The 24,645-nt window shown below is 42.5% G+C and overlaps 4 protein-coding genes across 4 annotated transcripts in view; 3 read left to right on the forward strand and 1 right to left on the reverse strand.

Moving 5' to 3' along the window:
- Positions 1-5,932: 5,932 nt before the first annotated feature.
- LOC108080291 (zinc carboxypeptidase) lies at positions 5,933-7,664 on the forward strand. Its single transcript, XM_017174963.3, has one exon. It carries the CDS (start codon positions 6,036-6,038, stop codon positions 7,380-7,382), a length of 1,347 nt encoding a protein of 448 aa, XP_017030452.1. The 5' UTR covers positions 5,933-6,035; the 3' UTR covers positions 7,383-7,664.
- Positions 7,665-9,493: 1,829 nt separating this feature from the next.
- Positions 9,494-10,698, reverse strand: RpS3 (ribosomal protein S3). Its single transcript, XM_017174974.2, has 2 exons — positions 10,547-10,698; positions 9,494-10,320 (listed from the first exon to the last, which is right to left on the reverse strand). Exons 1-2 carry the CDS (start codon positions 10,580-10,582, stop codon positions 9,616-9,618), a joined length of 741 nt encoding a protein of 246 aa, XP_017030463.1. The 5' UTR covers positions 10,583-10,698; the 3' UTR covers positions 9,494-9,615.
- A 228-nt stretch (positions 10,699-10,926) lies between these two features.
- LOC108080234 (uncharacterized) lies at positions 10,927-12,552 on the forward strand. The gene is made up of 3 exons (XM_017174895.3): positions 10,927-11,748; positions 11,806-11,880; positions 11,942-12,552. The coding sequence occupies exons 1-3, from the start codon at positions 10,927-10,929 to the stop codon at positions 12,161-12,163; spliced, it is 1,119 nt and encodes a 372-aa protein (XP_017030384.1). The 3' UTR covers positions 12,164-12,552.
- An 11,717-nt stretch (positions 12,553-24,269) lies between these two features.
- The window catches only part of mAChR-B (muscarinic acetylcholine receptor), a 38,306-nt gene continuing 37,930 nt past the window's right edge, over positions 24,270-24,645 (forward strand). The window contains exon 1 of the mRNA XM_041777139.2: positions 24,270-24,464. The gene's annotated coding sequence lies outside the window, so the exon portion shown is untranslated. The remainder of the gene's footprint in view (positions 24,465-24,645) is intronic.

A 24,645-nucleotide genomic window follows, 5' to 3' on the forward strand; every position in this document is an offset into this window, starting at 1 on the left:
GGCTGTGGCAGCAATTAAGCAGCAATGTCCCGGCCATATAATCAACTCGACTCTCAGGCCTGAGTTATTTGCCACTCAGCGTCAACGTATTTAAATCAATTACAAACAGCAATTTGCCGCCAGCATCACTTCTATTCCCCCCTCCAATCCAAGGCATGCGTTTGTATTACAGATGGGATGACAACCTGCAGCAGCAACTGCAACAATTGCCGCAGCAACATCGGGAACAGCAGCAACAGGTCCCGCGTGGTCGTGTTAAGTACGCGTGAATTAATGTGTTGCCAGAGTCACTACGTCTTTTGCCCCGAACTGGCCCAGTCTCCGGGCCACGATTGCAGATGGCTCAGCCCCCTCTTAGCCAGGCCAAGAATTTAACAGCCAAAGCGCCGCCCGGCTAACTGGCATCAGTCGCAGAGCCTGGTAACCAGGCGTCGCGTAATTTACGTCGATTTGATGTTGCCAACATAAATTTATCGCGCGCACATTTTTCGCCAGCGATTTGTTGGCAGCGTCGCCTTCATGTTGCTGGGATGTTGTCGTTGATGGGGATGCTGTAACACAGCCAGAAAATATGTCTTAAAATGGTGATAAAAACTTGTTAATTCTAAATATATTTGAGAGCTCCTGTGGAACTTTTATTCATTCAAAAACTATCTATAATATTAGTTTTATCATCGAATCATTATCATACTTTATTGTCCATAATGATTATCTTTCTAATTATAATAGGTATCTATAAATATTAAAAAAATATTCAAATATCTTTCGAAAATCATAGCAATTTTTTCCTGTACACTTGTTGCTGCTGGCGTGCTTTGATTTCGCAGAGCAGCAACCAACACAAAAATGTCGCAATACAATAATGAAAAAGCAAGGAAAATCATGTTGGCATGCGGTGGTTGTGGCTGCCATTGCCGTTGCATTTTCGTAAGCAACATTTCTGCCAGATATTTTTATTGACTGAAGAGGCCGCAACAGCAGCAGCAACAGCAGCAGCAGCAGCACTAGCAGCATTAGACTTTTGAAGAGGCGCCTGCGTGCATGAAATATGGTGCTTCGGCAGCCACATGTGTGCATTTGTAGCGATATTGCTGGTGTTGCATGTTTGTTGCCCCCGCCATGACATGTTCGAGGAGCAGGAAGTCGTTTTGCGTTTGCGTTTATGAGTTGCTAGTGTTGCAAGCAACTTGCTGCTGCCTCCACTAAGGATAATGTGAGCACTAATGAAAAATAATACATTTTGTAAGTATTTATTTTGGAGAAATCCCTTCAAAAACACTAGTTATGGGTTAACTGTTTAATAACTTATTTTCGAAATATTTCTTGGACAGCTTTTTAAAGTTTTTAAACAATAATTTTCTTGAGAAACTGTAAATTATCTTTCTCTATTATTAATTGTTCATCCATTTTCTTTTCTTCTCTTTTTTTTCTAGCATCGATCCTTATAGAGCATCAATAATGCTGTTTTATTGATTCCCTGGCATTTCCCAGATATGTGCAACTTGTTGCCAGTCTAAGCCGGCAAATGATGTCATTAGTACAAGGTACAGCACGCAATGGGAAATTAAGAAATTAAGTGGGAACAGTTAGCAACTCTGCAGCATGTTGCTGCTCCGCTGATGCTGATGCTGCCGCTGTACAGATATTGCTGCTGCTGCTGTCCTGAGGGCAGCACGCCAGTCTAATTGCAAGTGGATCAGGGAGCCATGCAAATTGTTTTGCCATGCGAAATTGCTGTGAACTAGCTGCCAAGGAGAAGCAGCAAAATGCGGCAAGTTGCAGATGCAGTTGCAGTTGCAGCACCAATGGCTATTGCTGGTGGGTGATGTTTTGGGCCCAGCTCCGCCTTCCCAATTACAGGCGATATGTATTGGCAATTGACAATTGGGGTTGATCGGAGCCGAGAGCGAGTGATTTATGCACCGGACCATTTAAAGTCCGCGGCGGTTCCATAAACAAATTGTCGCCGTGCTCTCTAAATGGCCATGGCTCTCAGCCGCTGCTTCTGCTGCTGCTGCTGCTACTGCTTCTCCTACTGTGGCTTCTACTGTTGCTGCCATGAAATTGAGCTGTAATTGAATTGCAGTTGTGCTCAGGATACTGGGCTTCGTTCAGTTTCTTTTATTTTTGTTAGTTTTGGCCATCTTGCAATTTATTGCACGGCATTTCACAATTAAAACACCAGTCTGCCAGCCAGGTAGCGAGCCACGTCATTAGTTTTGGCCCCAAACAAATATGGCCATTGTGTGTGTTTGTTACGAATTCAAACATTTTAACATTTGTTTTGGCCCGCTGATAATTTGCTGACTGGCAATGCAACAATGTTGCCTCGGCCCAAAAGCCAAGCCGATCGATCCATTTGCCCAATCATTCCAGTTGGTGTAACATATTTCGTGAGAGCAACACTCCAGTGCAGCTAAATATTACAAAAAAAAACTTTGTAAAATATAACAAATAGTGGAAGATTAAGGCCGAAACATTCCAAGCCTCTATTTCCAATAAAACTAACGTATAACTAGTAATGATAAAAGTAAAATATTAATTAATTAATTAATTTTATTTTTTTGCCTTTCACGCTCCAAACCATTGCTCAAAGGACGACAAACCATATCAAGCAAGCCATCTCAAGGTAGTAAAAGGTTCTCCATTTTTAATCTCATAACTCCTATGTTTGTTACCCGATTGTACTTAAATTTTCAGAGTATTTTAAATGAATATAGACATGATAGGATATCATTTACCAACTGAGATCGCTTGAAATATTCCGAGTTGTCCAAGAAAAATTACAAATTTGCCAGCACTGAAGCACACTTCCACTTGGCCGGCAGTTGATCTATAATTACCGAACTTGGAAATCGTTTTCAAACAGCAATGCAATGCCGAAAAACCCAACTGGAAACCAAAGACCGAAGACCGAGCCCAAGTATAAATATCATTGTCAAATGTGCTTTTAATTGATGTAGACAGGCACCGAACACATTGGACAGCCGAGAGCTGGACACTCGAGTTGGCCAGGCGGCAGGCTCGACTCTGGCGATCTGACAAGCTCACATTAGCAATAAAATATCTAATTGGCGGCCCCCGATCCCCGATTCCTCGTCCTCCTCCTCGTCCTCCTCCTCCTCTGGGCAAAATGAAATTTTATTTACCACGCGGGCCGGGGTAATCGAGACTTTTGTTTTAGCGGAGATTTCTGTTCAATTTTATTTGTTGCCTGTCGGTTGGTTGGTCGTGTGGCTTGTACCGCTCTATAAGGCTTGATTTATGCCTTCCAACAGCGAATTTATTTCGTTTCTAATGAGTAATTTACACAAAATTGCATTAATTTTGTGGCCAAAGCCCAGGCCGGCGACAAGTCATGGCAAATTTCTGACATTTTCCTGATTTATTGGTATGCAGCACCTAGCCCAAAGCCAAAGCCAAAGCTAAAACTGATTTTCCCGAGCGTCTGAGCGCCTGAGATTTTTGTGTAATTGTACTTGTCCAATTTGAATTGGCTTCATTCTTTTAGGCCCGGCCAAGAAAGTGTTGCCAATTAACACAAAACATAGCGGACACTGGTGGAAAACTCGGCGTGATGCAACGATTTCCATATGCGAAAGCAGTGCAAATACTCGCCATGCATTGCCCGGGGAGATGATTTAGTGGCCAGCCATCTATGGCGCACTCGCATGTGGACTTATACGAGTCTATCGGCGGGATACACATTTTAATTAATATGTACAAGCATCACCTAATGAAGCCGCTGCTCCAGACAGGCGGCCAAGACGTGACCAACGCGGCAGCCAGGTATTTTTGGTATTTTTACAACACCCCAGCGTTGTTCCAGAAATGCACCGAAAACAATTTTAAATTAAATAAATGGTAATATGTAACAATAAAACATTAATTCAGAATCAGGTTAATACTACCCGGTACACAGGAAAAATATATATAGCAACTACTTTGAGAACTTCCTTGCTTTACAAACCATAAATAATCATTTAGGATGAGGCTTTAAAAATGTATCTATGAAATAAATTGAACTTAGATCTTTAAGCTTATTCTCGTTTGTTTTCTTTTGGTGTAAGGAGACAGAGAAAGATATGGAAACCATTTCCATAGCGAATGCGAAATGCTGGAAAAATGGTGCGAATGCGAATGCCACTGCAAGGTGGCTTACATTATATGGCGAAAACACCTAAGGCCATGATTTATAGTTTGTGGTAAATTAAGAAATGAAAATGCTTTTATGGTCAACTCTAGCCAATCCGCTCAGCTTCTGTTGGCAGCTCTCAGCGGCAACTCCCCCCTACCACTGTCACTCTGTCGAATTAATTGCCAAAATGTTTGATAAGATTATTTTTATTTTTCTGAATAGGCCCGCGACCGCCCACACTAAAAACCTGCAACCTGCACCCCCAACTACACCAACTTTTTTCTTAATTAAAATTTCGGTTGCATGCGCCTGCCTGGGCACAAAAATTGTGTTGCTCAAAAGTCAGAAAATTGTTGCCAGATATTAATGTGGCTTTGTAATTGGTTTTTCTCAAGTCCAAGTCACGTTAAGTCAATTAAGAGAAATGAATTTTCGTATACGGTATATGAACGAATGGATGGATGGATGGATTGCATGGATTGGCGGTAACAGTTGCATAACACAATGGAAAACCCCCGCGCCCTCCACAGGTTAAACAGTTGTTCGTTGACAGGGAAACTTCTACCATAATCAATCAAGATGCATTGAGAATTAATATTGATAATATTAATAACGATGTCATTAAAAATACATTGTTTAGAAACCTTAATATCATTAGCAGAGTTTGCTTCCACGAATGAATAAAGTTCAAATTCTAAAACAACATAAAATAAAATTATAACAATACATAGCTCCCAAATAATACCTAAAATATTACTGAAATCTAAGTCTTAACTAGTTCCAATTGTTCATAAACCCAAACAAAATAAAATATATTGCATAATTGTCAGAATAAGTCTTCGCATTTCATAATCTAGAAATATGGAGAAGATCTCCGTGGCAAAACCTTGGACCACATTACCATTTAAGCTCCATTAGCAGCGCCAAATATTTGAGCACGTTGAGTTTAATTGGTTCCTGCGCTGGCATTAACAACATGAAACGAAACGAAGACGCAACCAGCGACATGGCAGTAGTGGCAACATGGCAACCACTATAGTTGAGGCAGGCACTGGACTCTCATGTTGCGCCATTGCGCACTTGTTGCCATCGAGGCAATTGCCCGACCAAATTTGGTCCGCTCCGCAGTTTCCCCCTGCGAGAACAAGCTCGTTAAACGTTTTCCTATTGCAATTGCGCTATAAATTCTACCAAAAATGTAACTAATGAAGTGTTATGAAAGGTGCTCATAAATCGTTGACTTCAATTGCCCACAGTCGCAGGGAGCAGGGAGCTGGGCATCGCGGGGGTAATCAGTCCAGAAAAAAGATGAGCTGAGAACTGAAAAGCTCTCGGATGGAAGAACAGCAGCTTGGGCGTGTGAAGCTTATCTCAAATGGAAGATTTGCTGACGATGTCGCAGCATCAAGTTTAATGTCTTGGATCATTTGTTACTCAGTGATTGGGGTAAAATGATGGGACTAGTAGTAAGTCCAGAAAGTTACATTTTAGTATGTAAGAAAAGGTTAAAGTCAACTTTCCTTTCCCTATAAAAATATGTTTTCTTGTAGCTAAAATATTTTAAATAAATTAAAAAAATGTATAAGATAGTTCTTAAACATATTTTACTCGTTGACATAAAACAAGCAGTGTATTTATGAGTTTCTGTCTAATCTGACTAAATAGTATTAGAAATTTATTAATTTTATTAATCTACCTTAGAACTTACCCATTCCATCAGCTTTTTAAACTTTTTCCTGGGTATCAATTATTCGCATATTTTATTCTAATCTATTTATGTACATATATTTATTTTCCTTATCACCATTTCGTTTTGTGTTGATACTTCACTCTCTGCTGTGGGAGACAAAGGGAAATGAAAAAATATTAAAATTATTTCGACTGCCAGAGTGTGAAGATGTTACCTCAATGGACTCCTCTACCGCTGCTCCTGCTCCTTCTACACCAGTCCGGAGCAGCTAGCTTCTGCACCAAGGCGGATCAGTGTGCCCTGGGTCAGGAGATTAAGCCAGTGGCAGTTCCAGTGCCCGCCCAGGCACGCTACGATTACACGCGGATCTACCAAGTGGAGTTGGCAAGCGAGGAGCATGTTCGGCTCTTCCAAGCTCTGGAGCTAGCCAGCGATTCGTGCTCCTTCATGGGCCATGCCCGAGTGCCGGGCCAGAAGCTAACCATCATGGTTACGGCCGCCAAGGTGGCTGACTTCGATGACCTGGTGCACAGCTACAACGTGACCCATCGCATCCTGAACCACAATTTCCAGGCGCTGATCGATGCCAACTACCGCGAGGTGGCACCCGAGGGCACGACACCCGAACAGTTTGACTGGAAACGCTACCATCCGCTGGAGAGCATCTACGACTGGCTGGACAGTCTGGCCAAAAAGCGACCCGAGGTGGTTAGCCTGCTGGACCTGGGCTCAAGCACTCAGGGATTGCCCATTAAAGGTGTGAGAATCGCTTTCGGCAAGGAGAATCTCACGAGTGTCTTTGTGGAGAGCGGTATCCATGCGCGCGAGTGGATTGCACCTGCTACGGCCACCTACTTCATTGACCAGCTGCTGAACTCTGAGGATCCAGTTGTCCAGGAAATGGCACGCTCCCACAACTGGCTGATCTTTCCCAGCGTCAATCCCGATGGCTACCGCTACACCTTTCAGGGGGATCGCATGTGGCGCAAGAATCGCGCTCTCTTCGGCATCTGCCGGGGTGTGGACCTCAACCGGAACTTTCCCTTCCATTGGAACGTAACCGGAGCAAGTGGCGACCCCTGCCGCTATGATTACTCGGGGCCCTCGGCGGGCAGTGAGGTTGAGACCCAGAGGATAGTGCAGTTCCTGGAGCACAATGTCCAATCCGAGCGGATTCGCACCTTTATATCGCTCCACAGTTACTCCCAGATGATCATGTTCCCCTACGGACACAGTGCGGAACGTGTGGAGAACTACCAGGACCTGAAGGAGATTGGCCAGCTGGCTGCCCAAAGGATCAAGGATGTGAGCGGACGGATCTACAAGAGTGGCAGCATTTACGAGACCATCTACCCGTCGAGTGGCGGCTCCAAGGATTGGGCCCATGGACACCTGAAGATACCCATCACCTACTCGTACGAGCTACGCGGACCGGCGGACAGTGAGGATCTGTTCATCTTATCCGCCAGCGAGATTGAGCCCACGGCCGGTGAAGCCTTTGCCGCACTCCAGACGATCGTGCAGGAGGCCGGCAAACGTGGCTATTACCAGTGATCGGTTGCTACGGCTCCAGCTGCAGCAATTCCGACTCCGACCTGGGAGCTTGGATCTGTTGGGGACGATGGAGCTATGCAGCGATGCTGCGATGCAGCGATGATGATGATAAATGTCGTCTGGCCTGGCAGTTCACATGAAAAACACATTACGCGCCATCGTTTCTTAATGCTAAATAATGATGGCAAAATCATGACACAAAACCTCATAATAATGTTGGTAAATCAAAGCAAATATAGTCAGACTCGAAGCAACCTTACAAAAATAGTTGCAACTATTACAGTTACGATGTGCATTGTTATTGTAAACTTCTGGCAACGAATGGGGTCCATTGGGTTTGTGACTTATTTTGTAAAGTTTTGGTATATTAAAATAGAAGTTGGGATAGAATAGGATTTAATATTTAAAAGAATATATGCAGGTGTAGCTTGTACCTCTTAAAAAACTAAAATAATGTATTTATTTTTGGTCTAAAAAACTATTTTCTGGGTAAATATAGCCCCCTTGAGATTTAAATAGATATTTTATAGGCAATACTACAAAAAAACATATTCTTACTCACACAACTGTTTAATCAAATTTCTTATATTAATATTAATATTTTTACTCCCCAAAACACATACCTCCAACTTCAAGAGTGTATGACAAAAGTGTCCTAGCTTTGACGGGGTTTCCTGGCCATGTCAGAACTCAGTCTGGCAGCTGACAGGCAAGTTATGAACCCGCGCAGCCTCGACAGACGGACACAATATGCATGTTGCACTCTCGCACACACAACACTGCAACATGGACTAGCAACAACACCACCAGCAACACATTTTTGCGCTGCGAGTCGCCGACTTTGCAGACTTGTTGACGGCAATTGTTGAGTATTTTTTTTTGTTTTGTTTTGTTTTCGCCTCGTTGTTATTGCTGTTGTCGGTTTGTTGTGTTTTGGCCATTATAATATATAGTTAGGACGGCAGGAGGAGAGCTATGGCAGCCACACATGCCAGACATTGGCCGGTTAGGTTAATAATGTTGCTGCTACGAGGAGATGCCTGACGCTGTTGATGTCGATGTGGCCTGGCGATATTGATGTTGCCATAATCACGATCTAATTTATTTACAAATTGTGTTGAAATCATACGTTCAAAGTCGTGTTTAAAAGGTTCTCTATGATTTATGCCAGCGTTGAAAAGCACCGCAGCAACGGCAACAAGAGCAATAACAATAGCAACAACAATAGCAACAACAATAGCAAGAACAATTGCAACCAGGAAAAATTTCTCACAGTCTCAGATGGCCTGAAATTTGTTTCGTCTGCTTTTATGTGCACCTCTAATTGATTGGGCAAGTGGACCAAGTGGAGGAGCGCGAGCCTAGGTAGTAATAGCGGCGGCGCGCAACCAGGAACCGCTGCTCTCAGAGAGCCAGCCAGGCTAATTTAGATTTATGGCGCAAATCGCAACTTGATGCGTGATGCCGCCGAGACAAGCCTCCTCCTCCTCCTCCTCCATGGCCACCACCTCCACTCCTCCTTGGTGAGTGTTGCATGTGGCCATTTGTCATCGGTCGAGGATCGTGTGCTGCAGCTGCGATTTCAGTCCGTTTCAAACGGGCACGACGCCAGGGCCCCCAGTCAGTGATTCTCCCGCTCCTCCTGGCCGAGGTGAAACTCTCTTTCTCCCGCGGTTATAATCTCGCAAATGTTGATAAATTGAACGATTGTTGATTTTCACGCTGCAATTGCCCGGGGCCGTGTCACTGTGCCAGGCTTGGAAATAAACATATCAACATGATAAATAAGAGGCCCATAAGCGGAGCCGGGTTATCAGCTGCGGACGGACACTCGTGTACCCGAAGGACAGCCTCATAAATCAGCAGCAGCCTCCTTCTCGCAGAAAACAACGAAAAGAAATGGACAAAATGTGAGTCGTTTTAATCGCTGATTTCCGCTTCACGAGAAATGGAATGGAAATACAAAAAAAGTGCGAGGAAGAAACACATACCCGACAAAAGGTATGTTGGCTAGCAAACTGGTTTGGTCATCGCTGGGGAACTTTGGAGCCAACCCTCGGGCCCTACACTGCACTGCACAAATGAGATCCGCACACACAGCCGGGCTCGCGTTCTCGGTTACTTATTGATTTTGTTTATTGAATTATTTGGGGTTTTGTTTCTGTTGTTTTGTTTGTTGTATTTAGAGGGCAACTCCTGCTAGTCGCTCATTGGATGAACAGTAAAACTAGGTTTACAAAACTTTCGCCTCGGAGAGGTCGTCCAGGGGCTTGCTGGGTGGCGGGATCTTGTACTCCGTCTCGGGCGTCTCGTAGATCTTCTCCTCCTTGGGCTCCACAACGGACACGTTGTCGGGCAGCGGCTTCTTGGGGCCGATCTTGTTCTTGGGATCGTAGGGCAGCATGATCTTGACCTTGATGCCGAGCACGCCCTGGCGCAGCAGAACGTGACGGGTGGCGGTCTCGACGTAGTCGTTGCACGGATCACCAGAGTGGATCATCAGGCCATCGACGAACTTCATCGACTTGGCACGCTGACCGCGCAGCTTGCCGGAGACGACGACCTCGCAGCCCTTGGCGCCGGACTCCATGATGAAGCGCAGCACGCCGTAGCAAGCACGACGGACAGCCAGTCCTCCGGTGAGCTTGTAGCGCAGCGACTCAGCCTGGGCGATGGCGCACAGGCCACGGGTGGCCACCTTCTCGGCGTACAGCTCGATGCGGCCGGTCTCGAAGTTGAAACGCTTCTGGACCATGGCGGTCAGCTCGCGGATGCGGCGGCCCTTCTCGCCCAGCACCTGCTGGGTCTTGGTGGCCATGATGATGATCTCGGTGCGGGACGGGGTCACACGCACCTCCACGCCGGAGTAGCCATCCTCGGCGAGCTCACGAGTCAGGAACTCGTTCAACTCGGCCTTGAAGATACCATCGGAAACGAACTGCAAGCGGAAGGGAAACCATTATTACCACCGATCCAACTTGTTGTTTAGAGCCCTCTCCACGCTGCGAAGACTTTGGGACGCCCATCCGTTTGAGGTTATCTCCGAACCGCCACCAACTGGACACTTTCCGGGCGACTTTTTCACACAACTCCGGCGCGACAAAGGGCGGGCGGTCCCGGCACGGTATCCAGGACGTTGGGCAGCGATATTTTCATCAAATTACCTTGCGTTTCTTGGAAATTGGCAGGCTGGCGTTCATTTTGACAACTCGTTCGGAAACGTGGTGCAGAAAAGAAAGAAATAGAGGGACCAGGCAGCCATATTTGGGTTTCCCCCTAAAAATCTCGAAAGTTGTAGTTTCTCCCTAAAAAAATCCACACCTGATACATGAACCACATTTGATACTAACAAATCCTAAATATGCCAGAAGGTGGAGAACTTTGCTGAAGCGGACATACTGCCGTTTATATTAGTGTGACCGTTTACCGGAGAGGTAAATATCTCGAATTCGCTGGCCAATTTCAATTTCATGGGCGGCAAAGCAGGCGGTCACACTCCGATTTGTTTGTTTTTTGATTAGGCCATGTTAATTAAAAGTTAATTATGAACCGAGATCGTCGTTTCTGGACTGACTTTATTGACTTGTACAGAGCCCTGCCCTCGCTGTGGCGCCGTGGCAGCAAAGAATACGCCAACAAGTGCCTCAAGGCCCAGGCTTACCAGCAACTGGTGGCCAAGCTGCGCGAACGGTATCCGAAGGCGGACCGCCAAACTGCGATCAAGAAAATCAACTGCTTTCGGACAAACTACAGGCGTGAGAAGCGTATGCTGGATATCCACAGGCGGGCGGGAGAGCGGTGCTCCACAACCCTGTGGTTTTTCCACCAGTTGAGATTCCTGGACAAATCGCTGCACTGGAAGGGTAGCCGTGAAATGTCAGAGGAGCTAGAAGAGGGGAGCGAAGACCAGGACATATACAGCCCATGGCCGAAGCAGCTCAACTACGAGGACTACATAGAGCTCTATGATGAGATGCTGGTGGACAGCGACTGCGACAGCGAAGAGGATGGGCTGCAGGAGAACCTTAACTTCTGGCAGGAGTTTCTCCAAATTTACAAAGGCTTACCCTCGCTCTGGAACACGGACAGCTTCGAGTACTGGGACTGGCAACAAAAGAGCAGAGACTATAAGGTTCTTGTAGACAAGCTAAGGGAGATCTATCCCAGAGCTGCCTCTATGGACATGGCCAAGCGTAGGATCAACCACTTTCGCTCTGCATTTCATCGCGAACACAGAAAGGTTTTGGATGCCGAAAGCTCCATGTTGACTTATGTGCCAAAACTATGGTGTTACAATCTCTTGTTATTCCTGAGCAATCACCTGGAGAGTAACGATGATCTCATAGAGGAAGAAGCTGCTAGTCAGGTGTTTAATGCTAGAAAACTTGAAGTTATTTTGTAACTATTAATTTTATGATTTTAGCAAAAGGACTTCCGAGCTGTTGAAGATTCCCATGAGGCTGTTAGCTGCTCTGAACTTAACAGATTTGACAATAGGGTAAAGAAAAGGCGTATACTTATTTTTAAATATATTTAAATTCATGATTTAATATTTACAGACACCAAAAGAGTTCCAAAGTAGCACATCGAGCCAGAAATCAAACAATTCCAGTATCCTGGAGGACCCCATAGCTTTATCCTGGAGTGCCCAGTACAAAGAAATGGACCAGCATCAAAAGGTCCTGGCCCGAAAACTAATTGGAGACATCTTGTTCCAGGGTTGCCTGGGCAACCTAAGCGTGGAACTAACCCAGGCCGTTCAGAAAGTGTTTAACCCTTAACCAATCTAAAAAACGTTTAAATGGGAGAAATATCAAGCACTTAAGTGACCTTACGGTATTGTTACGCAAAATGTGTTAATCAGAATATAGTTTATGTTAGTTTATTGTTAAGTTAAGTGCTAATTCCTGTTTGAAAGATTTGAAAGAAAACCTGTTTTTCATATATATCATGAGCTTTAGCTCATTTTAGATTTTTAAAGGATTTTTGTTTTTAAATATACGCTTTTTATGCAGTTTATTCACTTGAGACTTAAATCATTGCCCTCTTAACGTTGATTTCTCAAAAATAGATACGCTACGACATCGCTTCCTGTATTAAATATTGACATTGGCATTTTCCAATTATCTCAAGCGTCTTGACACAACTGTAACCAAGACTTCTGGTCTTGGCCAAACACCAGACAAACCAAAAGCGTTTCAATTAATTAATGCCGCTGGGTCAGCAAGTCAATTGGCAGCTGATTGGCTTTCATGTTCACTTGTATTCAGGCTTTATATATATTGTTCTATATTTATCTAAAAAAAAATTAATTTCAAAGTATTAGAAAACAATGAACCAAAAAAAAAATTAACTACGAACTACCAGCTGCTGCTCATATTGTTTTTGTTATAAATAATCTAAAAACTAAACCAAATAATAAACCCTATCTTATCAATTGTTTATCTTTGTGTCAGTCAGAAAATAATTAATCTATGAGCTTGGGCGGTGATAACTCCCCTAACATAATAGTAATCATTTGCGGTTTGTTTGCGGCAATTGTTAAACTCGATTTTCCCGACACCGGAGATGGAGGCTCATCCCCTTTGTGACATCTGGTTAGTCATTCGCTCGCCTGGCAATAATAAACCGTATCGACTGACACGACGCATCGTCACACATCAAGTGAAGTGTTTGGCTGCTCACAAACGTAACCACAATCGACTAACATCTTGTGTTTGTCGCCTTGCCGTTTACCAAACAGACCAACAAACCGGCAAAGCCAACAAACAATATTTCCGCACACAAGCAGGCAGCAAGGAGGCGAGGCAGCAAGGCACCCAGGCAGACAATGCGACAAAGCGGCATCAATGTGAATTTTCGCATTCATAGACATTTGCATTGACACGGCCGCGATATGTGATATGGCTGTGTGTCTCCTGGTGATCCTTTCCCCTTTTCAGGCCGCACAAAGCGCACACAATGCGTTTAGACAGCGATTGTTTGGCTTTCTCGTCCTTTTGTTGGCGTCACGCCTCTCCATTCTTTGGCTATACCTTCCGCCCCCCACTGCCAACCGTTCTGTGAGTGTTGCAGTTAGATCAACAATGGCCGACAAGACCCATTAAAATATGGCCGACTCTCAGTTGAATTTTTTATGGCTAGCCCGAAAGTATGCCACATAAAAGTATGCACCATAGGTGACCCTCTTCGCGCGTTTTTAAACGCCCATAAAACGCGCGGTCACATGTTAACCGCAATCTGACTTTTTATGGTTTTTTTCCCATTCCACAAATTGATTATTAGATCATTTTGTTACTCTATTGAAAATGGTACAAGTATTTATTTTATTAGGATTGGGATTTTGACTTCTTAATAATTTGTCAAGTTATCCAGGAATTTACTTCTTGTGTAAAGTGAAGTAAAGTTAAGCTTAAGTTTACTGTAACGGGTTCATAGTCTATAAAAACCTAGTTTTTACTATAGAATTTCTTGGTTATTATAATTATCTAATATTTAAGATTAAAAACCAAAAGTAAACCCCATCAAATACCAACACAGGTGACCTTTTTCACGCATTCTAAAACTTTCCTTAAATGCCAACAATTGTTAACCGCAATCTGCTTTTTTATGTGCTTCCCCTTACCAAAAACATTGATTATTTTTACAGCCGGTGTTAGGCGAAACTTATTGTCTAGTTTTATTATTTTTTTGTTGTTTGGTTTTTTGGGGTCGTGCACGTGCCAAAGCCGATTGGATTTACATGAAAATCGCATTCATAGTTGAGTGTTTTCGGGTTGCATCAAATATACTGTATGCTGTGGGCTCCGGGAATTTGCGGTTTCGATTTACTTTTATTTTGTGCATTTGTAACTCTTCGATTTGTTTTGCCAACACTCGGTTATTATTTGGCACTTACTGGCTGCGGCACTGCCGGTTGCTCCTTGTACTCCTCCCTCCCTCCGCCCAACAAGAGGAAGACATCAAAACTGCGGAAACGGAAGATATTCCAGGCATGCAGCCACAAAAGTGGGAGCGGGGAGTGAAGATGGCAATGTCTACATCATCTTTCCACCGACGATAAGAGATGGCAGCTTGATGAAGTTTTTGGCGGCAATGCCTGGCAGGAAATCACTTTCGTTCCGCCGAAAAAAAAGAGAGGAGACCGAAGATGAAAATCGATTGCTTTTGGCCATCAGAAAATTCCATATGCAGATTCATTGGCCAAAAAGGTAAGCAATGCAGATGAAAGGGGGCCAATTTGTCATCGTTCGGCAACGATTTTTCAAGCGAACTTGAGAGGTATTCAAGGCTGATCTTTAGTTAATGGATTGACAAATTGTTTAACCTTTTTTTTAGCTTTAACTTTTAAATAAAATTACAATAATTCATCCCACTATAAACTTCTATAAATAAATATTTAGTTTAACATTTTAAAAATTAATCAAATCGATTGCTTTTGGCCATCAGCTAATTCCATATGCATATTCTTTGGCCCCAATGCAGATGAAAAGCAGCCAATTTGTCGTTTCCCATTTCCCACTTTCCACCCACCGATGGTGTGCGGCATCTTTAAGCTCCGCTTTCCTTTAATGGCTTATGCCCGGGATTGTGTAATGTATGCAGGTGTGTAAAACTTTTACATTGCACGTGTCGGCAGACACTTAAATGTCGAATGAATAATTCCGCCTGCCATCGTCGTCGGTCGGGACGGCAAACTTTTATTGCTCTTGGCACACGAGCAAAAGTCTCTGTGAGTGGCAAGAAAAACACACAGAACACCAGGAACAGGTGCCTCAGGATTGCCAAATAACTTGAAGCAATTCGCATTTTGCCAGCTGCTTAATTGGAGTTCACGGGAAACTGAATGATGCCCAAATCCGTCTTACCGGAAGTCCTTAGCAGAGAGTGCATTGCACTGCTTGCCCGGCTCCATCGAACAACGGGGCGTATACTTGATGCAGCCGATGGCCAACTGACTGAGTGGCTGACGACTTATCAGTAACGACCTTTCCTGTGGGCTTTTAGACATAAATACTCACTCACTGGAAGTGAAAGGCTTATGAAACGAAAATAAAAAATATTTTACATAAGTTTTGTGCATTAGTCGACGATTTAATGCTCTTTTGGCGCCGATAATAGATGAATAACATTTATTTAAAGGCATGTATATATTTATTTTTAGGTAAAGGCAAGGTTGTAAAATATTTGTAAAGTTTTTGTTGATAATTAATTTCCTCAACTGATGGTATTTTTGTTGTAAGGACATCCAAACAGATTTCAAACTATGAAAACAGTTGATGTAGGCAGTTTTTAAATGTGAATAGTATAATTTTAAGTTAATTAGTTATATATTTGACCTTGTTTTCTAGGGAAATGTTTATCTATTATGTTAGTTTAATATCAAAATAAAAACATATTTACTAACAAAATGTGTCCTTTGACTTTCACAAACGACAACACCCGGTTGTTTGACTTGGCGACGTTAGGGAAATATTTACAGCTTGAAAAGGATTTCTTTTTTGTGGGCATCACATATGTTTATATTTGCATTTGCGGCTGAGGCACAAAAACAGGGATTTTCTATGCGCGGCTCTGTAAGTCGTCCGTCGTCCTGGCACGGGCCATGAAATTGATTTTAAATGTGATGCTGCCTAAAGAGAATGAGGACCTGGGACCTGGGACTGTATGAACTGTGTCAAAGGACATCGCAAACAGTCGGGAGCAATGATGATGATGATGAGGATGCGGATGAGGATGATACCAGCCAGGAGTGGAGGTGATGCCACCAGTGTCGGTATCGGTGTCGTTGTCCTCGGATGAAACCGCACGTATGACATCAACTGGCAAGTCGTTAGTGCGGATATAACTGGCAAAAGAAAAGCCACACGAGGAACAGCAGCAGCAAATCAAAGCGAGTGTCCATCAACATTATGGAGACCTTCAACAGACTTCTGCACTTGAACAAAAAATATAAACTATTTTTTAATAAAAAAAAAGAAAATAATAAAAAATATTATTAAGAAAAAAACAAAGCGATAAAAATACAAGATAGAAGTTTAGTTTTTGTTCTCAATTTCTTAGGTCTGAACTCTTTATTGCCATAAAAAATATTCTAAAATCCCGTAACAGCTTTTTTTAATGTACATTTATCCCGCTTAAGCACACAGACACCGCCTCCTCTTGTATGGAAAAATGGAAAAGCGGAAAAGTGTCAGCGCTTGTCAGAGTGTGGCCATGGCCAGTATCAGAGCCTGTTTGTGAGCAGCAAGCAAAACTCATTATATTTCTGCTTGCCGCCCCGTTTTTCTCGGCTTTTCCAATTGAAAGCGCCGGCCGGTCGGTCCTTTAATGTTTGTTTCTGATTCAGTTGCCGTTACGGCTGTTACAGTAACTGATTCCTCCTTTTTTTTTTTAATCGCACACGCATATTTAAAAAATACGCAAAGGGCGTGTGCTTCTGTCAGGTCGGGGCTTTGATGTGTCAAGCGTTCGATATGGAGGCGGGGACCGGAGCACATAAACTCTTGGCTCGAAATTAATAACGTTGGACGATGCGAATGCGGAATTTGCATACAAAGGCAAAAGGCACAGGACACACCACTGACAATGTAATTGGGAGCACAAGTGTTCCTGTGTCCTGACCCTATGGCTTTAAGGCGACCTTTGGCACGATTTTAAAGGTGAGGTTCAGCCTCTGCTGATTCTGGCCAAAAATTTGCATTTATCGACAGGAGGTGCGGCGGCAGAGAACTCTCATTAAAATGTAATTGCCCATTAAAAGCGAGTGGAGGCACCTTGGGCTTCCTGATTTGAAGAGCTTTGGCTTTTTGTGTCCTGTCCCTCCCTCTTTGTTTCGAGTTGTTGCGTTAATTGAATCGGCGAAATGACAAGCAAAACGATTCCTTTTGTATGCCCACGGGCAGCCAACGATGGCCACTTGTGCACTCGTTACGCATACGCTCCGTGGGCCACATAAAACATGGCCCCTGGCAGAGACCGCACATCGGAACAAAGCATCCACTCGCCGGGGCACTCAAAGAAAATAAGAGCTCTTCAGTATTGGTTTTGTGTATGGAATTTTGGGAGTATGTTATAACAAAGCTAAGGTTTTAAAAGTCAGCAAAAAGTATATTCATTGATGATGTTTATTGGAATGGCTCGAGGTTTGCGTATCAAATATCAACTAGTAAATGTATTTCCTTCATAAAAATACAATTTTTCTTACTTTTTCCATACAAAAGAACCTTAAAATATGATTTTCTGATTTTTATCCGAGTGCATAATGCTAAACAAAATTATATAATTAATTATTTAAATTATTTTAACCTCTTTATTACCTGTTTCCTGTGCACTTTTACCCATTTACATAATAATCATCAGCATTATCATCATCAGCCAGAAGTTTTCGTGTCGTAAACAGTTTTATTTTTGCTTTTTTTTTTGTTGTGCTTGACCCCAACAAGCAGACAGCAGAAAAAATGAGAGGAGAATGCAAAACACAAGTTTCGTTTTTAGTAACAGTTTCATTCACCATTTCCATTTCACTTCGATGGTCTGATTCGATGTTTGCCGGCTTGACAGTTTGTTTGGCCCACTTTCGGTTGCTAATTGTTTGGAGAATGGCAACTGAAAGCTACAAGCGAGCAAGAATTGATATCCTAAAAGGGAGGAGCATGAGCAGCACCCTGCAAATTCAAGCGGAAATCCCTTTAAGGTGCAGTTGCCAGGCTACCAAACTTTCTAATTTCCCTTCGGTTTTAGTTGTTTTTCTTTTTTCATAAAATGTTTCACAAACTCCGGCCTAATGAGATGAAAACTTGGCGCTGTATTGACACTCGGGGGCATAAATATTTAAAGCTAATTGCAGGCGCACTGCGCGCTTAAATCATTTTTCTTTAATGTAATAAGGGATGCCGCAGGCAGCGGCAACAACAAAACTCAATATGGTGTAAAAGGATTTCCTTGTACCAAGGATAAGCCTAGCCATTGCATATTAAACATGCAAACACACATCCACAAACACAGAGTGCCACAAAAGCCAAGTTAAGTCCGCTGGCAAAACCATTGCGCATACGCAGTGTGGGTTCCAGCCTCCGACTGTTTTAATGAAATCATCTGCCCAGGAAACCTTGCCTAAATTCTGTTATTAATTCAATTTTTCCAACAACAACTCAATTTTGAGTCCACTTTCTACATTTTCCACTGAAAATGCAGATAAAGTTTTATGTAAAAGTTAGTCTTTGAAGCTCTTAGACTACTCTCTCTCCACGCGAGTTGGCGTGTGTGGCCATGTTTGCGATTTGTTTGCAATCCACTAGCTGCCGAGATGCAACTGCAACTTCAGTTAGGTTGCCACGCAACGGCAGCCAATTAACGCCAAATCCAGGACAAAATCCGTCTGATCCGTCTGACCGCGTGTGTGTGTGTGCTCTGTCGGCCCTGCGGCTGTCAGTCCTAATTACCCGTCTGACTTCTCTAATTTCCAGGAGATTTTTTAATTAACAAAGCTGCAAGTCGAAACCAAAGGTGCGCAAATAGACACTGCAAAGGCAAAGACAAAGATATATAGTGTCGCAAATGGAGAGTGACACTTTTGTAAATTTAATCCCAGTCAAGAACGAAAATCTTCAATTTGCAGTGCCTCGAAAAGGGTTTAAGGTAAGCCAATGCAATTTTCATTGTTAATATTAAACCTTGTAGAAGAAATTGGACATTAAATGGCACGAAAAATATATCTTCACTTTTGTAATCCTCATGAAATACCAAAGATCATTAAAAGATTACAGCAATCAATCAAAATTAAGCAACTAATGTCTTACCCAAAAACATGCCAAAAATAACATTTTTGGTCACAATTTCACACAGAATATTTCTAGAGCCACAATAAGCGACCACCAAATGCCGAATTCTCATTTAATTGCAACCACAACCGCACAAAGCTCTATGAAAATGTAAATTGCTTGCACATGGACATACTTTCGGACATGTGCGGAATTCGAATTCGTGGATAACAAATGGGACCAAATAATGTCCTGGCTAGTTGTTTTGCGGTTGGACATTTTCGATGCGATTATCATAATCTAGCATAAATGATCAAGTAATTCCGATTCAATTCAATGCGATGCCATGCCCCAGGGCCGCTTTTAACTTCGCTCTAGATTTAATTCTATTTTATTTTTCCACTTGCCAGACTGACATCATTAATCACACCGAGAATGGGCATTCATTCATTGTTGGCCCGAGATAACTGTCAAAAACTTTAATTATATTTTCAGCATGACAAGGACGAGGACAAGGACGACGACCATGCAGGCATGGAGGATAAAGATGTGACTGCCTTAGAGCCCGACAAGTTGCCCAACACAGAAACACGAGTACGTGCCGCAGGCGTCAATGGGCAAAAAAAGTAGAGAAAGAAATCCTGCAAAAAATCCGGATATCCTAAAGCCACGAGATCCTATAGCCAGAGTGAATTTCTTGTGATTTGGTTGCCTGGTCAACTGAAATATTATATTCGCTCGGTGCACTGACAGGGCCCACCAGTTGCGTTGCTGCTGCACTTCAATAAAATCAAATTGCCATTCAATTTGGATTGTCAATGCCGAGTGGCAACCACCACCACCACCACCTATGCTACTCGGCTGTCCATTGTTATTTTTATTTCTGCAAATTGAAAACGCTCTGTTTAATCCCGACGCCTGGCAAGGCTGACGGAAAACCCATCACCGCTCAACATCAATTAAAAAGGAAAAAGAATAGCGTGGGAAAATAAAAAGCGTTACGAGAGCAAGCAATCTGCCGGGATTTACTCCGGCCACTCTCTTGCCCTTGGTAGGGGGAAAAGTACCAGAACCCGAACCTCCCCAAGTGCCTCAAACTGTGCCAATTCTCGGAAATATATGTGGCTGCGCTGGCAAAAAAAAAATAAAACATTTTTACTAATATTTTATTATTTAATCTATAAGAAGAGTGTTAAGTATATAGAGGTACCTATTTAATCAGTTAAAGTACCATAAACCATTAATTATTTCTGTCCTTTTCCAGCACCTTTCTTTAAGCTCAATTAAAATCTTTAAAAAATTCTCCAAGTGCATTTATGTGTATATTATACGTGTGAGTGCTCGTACCACTTCATGGTATCAATAAAAAATCATTTAATCGAGATTAAGTCTGCAACAAAGAATGCCAAGCTGGCATTGATTGCATTTTAAGTTGCCGGGAGAGCGCAGGGCGCGCCCGTTCCACTAACGAGCCTAACGAAGTTTTCAATGTAATTCAATTGCTGGGATGGAGCGGAAACGGAAACAATGGCGCTGCCATCATCGCCATAATTGGCCCGTCAATCTCGTGAGCTTCATTAGCCGTAACGGCTTAATGCGCGCCAACCGGGCGTATGCGTAATTTTTGACACTGCTCCCGTTGAGGACAAACACAAAACAGGCGACAAACAGGGCAATTCAATTAGCCAAGCGAACAACAGCAACACCAGCCATAAGCGGCGTTGGCCAAAAGTCATTCGAAGAAGACAGCCCCCAATGGTCGATGGTCAGGTTCATGGTCAGGAAAAAAATAGCAGGTGAAATGGTTTGGAGAATGGGTAGTTGGCAGCTGGCACGTTGATTGAATTGCCAAGTTTGTTCGATGCGCGACAAATTCAATTCCCAAGGCATACACTAGTGATGGCCACAAACAAAAATAAAAGCAAAACGGGTTAAAATAATAAATTAAAGTATTAATTAAAAGCAGTGAACACGAGTTTGAAAATAATTCAGAAACAATTTTAAAAACTAAAATATTCAAGTAAGTATTTATTTCTGGGGACACAACAGCCAGCACTGTGGCACATTTCCATGATCCCAGCAACAGGCTGCAGGCAAATGAAAGGACATTCTAGCATATTCGGGCATGTGTGTGAGTGGAATAGAAGCGAAGGATGTTGCATCGGGCAGGTGATGGGTGCCGGCTAATTGCTTTGGAAATTGCATGTGACGAAACATATGGTTTATGTAAGGAGGATGTGGCCGTGACACGGCGCTATCTGGCCTGGCTAATTGGATTATGGATAAGCCAATTTTAACATGGGCTCCACAGTTTGCGACATCACCAGGTGCAAAGGGAGAACCGCTGAAATAATTCCAAAATCAATGGGTTGGTATTTTGCAACTGGGTCAAAAAGTTTGGAAAATACTTTAAGAATTTTCATAGAATGATAAGAAGTAAATTTCATTTTTTCTACTAAGCTCTAAAATAATTCAATTTACCTTTTACTTACTCAATGCCAAGCACCTGACGAACCAAATTATACTTTAATATCGAATTTCATTTCACAAAAAAATAAAAATAAAGCATAATTAGAAAACATGTGGCTTTCATTGTAGCTAAGCTTTTATTGATTTAACTGAAATTGTAGACATCCCACAAGCACAAATAGAACGCCTTGTTGGATTTAATAACTCGTGATTTTCAATTAAATTCAAGTTGCCCAAGTTTATTACGAATGTTGATTTTGAGTTGCTCAATTCGCGCAATTCACTTTCCTTGAAATTATTCAGAAGAACAACTTTTGTTAGGCGATTTCTTGGGAAAATTATTTTAAAAACCCAAGGTTAGAATTTATTAAACCTTAAATTTAAATGAAATTGCTTTTTTTTGTTTAACTTTTGGATAACTAAAACTTTGTCTCTGCCTAAATCGTTTTTGTTATAAAAATAGAAATCAAATTCATAAATCTTTCTTTATTCCATGAAATTCGGCAAATGTATTCCCAACTCTATACCATACACTTAACGATTATAATCCCGCTTCCGGGATAGATCTAAATAATGTCTATCCCTGGGCACACCGTATATCATAAGGCCAACTTTCATTCATTCAGTCAACGACAATAGCCCCATTGCTGGCCGTGTTTGTTTATGCCTCGTTAAACTTTTCAGCCGCACGCATAAAACATAAAGGCGCTTTGCTAGCGCAGATCAATGCCTCATGTGCATGGGGCATTGGGATGCTGTGGGCAGGAAGAGGATGTATGTATGTATGTATGGGTTGGAATGGGGGCTTACTCTGAAATTGAATTATGGCGCACACACGCACACAAATAAGTATATATACTTCTGGGGGCACACACACACAATCGCGTGACATATCGAGCGAGACGCCATGAAATACAATATCTGACTCTGAAGTCGCAAGAACTGCATGGCGCGATTTCGATGGCTTCGTCGTTTTAGACTGCTAACGGTAACGCAGCTATCGGTTCCTAGAGCTCCCCTTATGCCGGGTCTCCATCCTTTGGGAAAATACACTAGAAAAAACCCTGGAAATCTAAGAATTCCAAGCCTTTTTTTATAAGAAACTGTTTTAAGATAAAATTCTTAAATTATGTATTATTATACTATTAAACATTATTTAAGATTTTTTTTATTTAGGAATGACTTTTTTTCAAGTGTATTGTCCCCGCTTTTCATCCATCGAATGCAAAACGCCAGCCTCACAAGCCGGGGCCAGCCACATTGTTAGACTCTTTCATGTTCAGCTTCACATTTCTCTATCTGCCTACCACCCCCTTTCTCTCCTGGCTACTGCCACGCCCCCCTGTTTCGACATCACCTCTACCTCTATCTGGGTTGTTGTTATTGTAAATTATGGCCGCAGCCGCAGAAAAATAACAGCAAATAAAGTAAAAAAAAACCAGAGCGGTGACTAGGGAAATAGGAAGAGAGATGTGTAGACACAAAGAAAAATATTTCCAAAAATGTATTCACTTAAATTTAAATATAAATAGTAACAATAAAAAAATATTAGAATCTTGTTCTTTGGAAAAGATATTTTTGGTATTTTGGTAAAAGAAAAAGGTTAAAAACCAAAAAAAACAATCAAAGATTTTTTTTGTTTTGTTTGTTTTTAAATTAATCAGAATTGATTTTACTCATTTTTCAGTGTAACCTAGTGATAGAGAGGTGCGGAAGGAGTGCGAGTAAGAGGGGAAATGGGACCAACAACCTGTGTTGGAATCCTGGGTCTGGCATCCATCGGTTTATTGTTTCTGTTCCATTCCATTTTATTGTCGTATGTCATACAATGGCGTTACATTTACATTTCCCATTAAACTTTTCGCTATCAGTTCGCTCGTTGATGCTGTTTTATAATGCTGAATGTTGTGCAATAAATTTAAAACGCCCGGTAAGCCATTTAGCGAACAAAAAAAAGTGAAAATAAAAGAAAATATGTCCACTGATTCCCTAAAAGTCAAAGAGTGCATGTTTCCGCTCGCTTAGGCGCTCAAAAGTATGCAACTTGAAACTGTTTTCGAAGCAACAAGAGAGTTAAGGAAAGGGAAATACTCTAGTTGGAAAATGCACTTAGTATTTCATAATAAAAAATTAATAAACGAAAACATGATTGTTATTATAGATAAGAATAAATATTAATATTTTATTTTCAATAATTTCAAAATTTCTGTATTAATAAAACCACATTTCTTTTCATAGAAAACTAACCCTGTTGCAAGGCCAAAATATGTAAACAAGTGATATTGATTCAAATGACAAAAACACAGGTGAGCTTGGCGGATGGATGGAGGCGGATTTTTCTGAGATGCAACAATTTGTCATTGAGTTGCAAGCGCTGCGGAAAACTAACCGAAAAATAGTTAAACAGCTGCCGACGACACGGCAAGAAATATAGGGACGAAGGACGACCCGCTTTCCGAGGACCAAAAGCCGAACGCGAATCCGAACGGAATACGAATATCGTAAGCGGGATTCGCACGACCAACAGTTGCTCCGCCTTGGCCGTGTTGGTTTCTGTTGCTGCTGCTGCTGCTGCTCCTGCGGCCTTTTGCCTGAATAATAGACACTGTCAGCCGCCGCAGAGTCACAGTCCTCGCTCGTCCTTTGGACTGCCAAGTCGCGTTTTCAGTCGCTCGCTGACCGCTCGCAAAATCGCCCGCGAATCGCTGACAAAACGCCATTTTTCGAGTGAAGAACTGCCAAGGGGTTTCCCCCGGTTAAAATTCGTGATAACATAAAGAAGTTTCCACATTCAAAAGTTTAAAACGATTCAACTTTAATGCAGTGCTGCAGTTGAACCCAGACCGTGCACGTAAGTCGCATGCAATTGAGATTTATGGTTGACACTGAGGGGACACCTGCCGAGATTGCGCCATCAATCTTGGCCATCAATTAGATCAATCATACGCCTCGTGCGCCCATATCGATTGGGAGTATGTGGAATATTGATTGGCGAAAATAAACACTCAACCCTGCAGACAGTCGGTCCGCGT

Source organism: Drosophila kikkawai, chromosome 3R, assembly GCF_030179895.1.
Source record: "Drosophila kikkawai strain 14028-0561.14 chromosome 3R, DkikHiC1v2, whole genome shotgun sequence".
Lineage (NCBI taxonomy): Eukaryota > Metazoa > Arthropoda > Insecta > Diptera > Drosophilidae > Drosophila > Drosophila kikkawai.

What these genes read in the sequence shown, in the direction of transcription:
- LOC108080291 (XM_017174963.3), top strand. Translation starts at nt 6,036, where the DNA reads ATGTTACCTCAATGGACTCCTCTACCGCTGCTCCTGCTCCTTCTACAC.
- RpS3 (XM_017174974.2), bottom strand. Translation starts at nt 10,582, where the DNA reads ATGAACGCCAGCCTGCCAATTTCCAAGAAACGCAAG. An exon ending in CAATTTCCAAGAAACGCAAG is followed by an intron (nt 10,321 to 10,546) that starts GTAATTTGATGA and finishes TTCCGCTTGCAG; the next exon opens with TTCGTTTCCGATGGTATCTT.
- LOC108080234 (XM_017174895.3), top strand. Translation starts at nt 10,927, where the DNA reads ATGAACCGAGATCGTCGTTTCTGGACTGACTTTATTGACTTGTACAGA. An exon ending in AGGAAGAAGCTGCTAGTCAG is followed by an intron (nt 11,749 to 11,805) that starts GTGTTTAATGCT and finishes TTATGATTTTAG; the next exon opens with CAAAAGGACTTCCGAGCTGT. An exon ending in TTAACAGATTTGACAATAGG is followed by an intron (nt 11,881 to 11,941) that starts GTAAAGAAAAGG and finishes TAATATTTACAG; the next exon opens with ACACCAAAAGAGTTCCAAAG.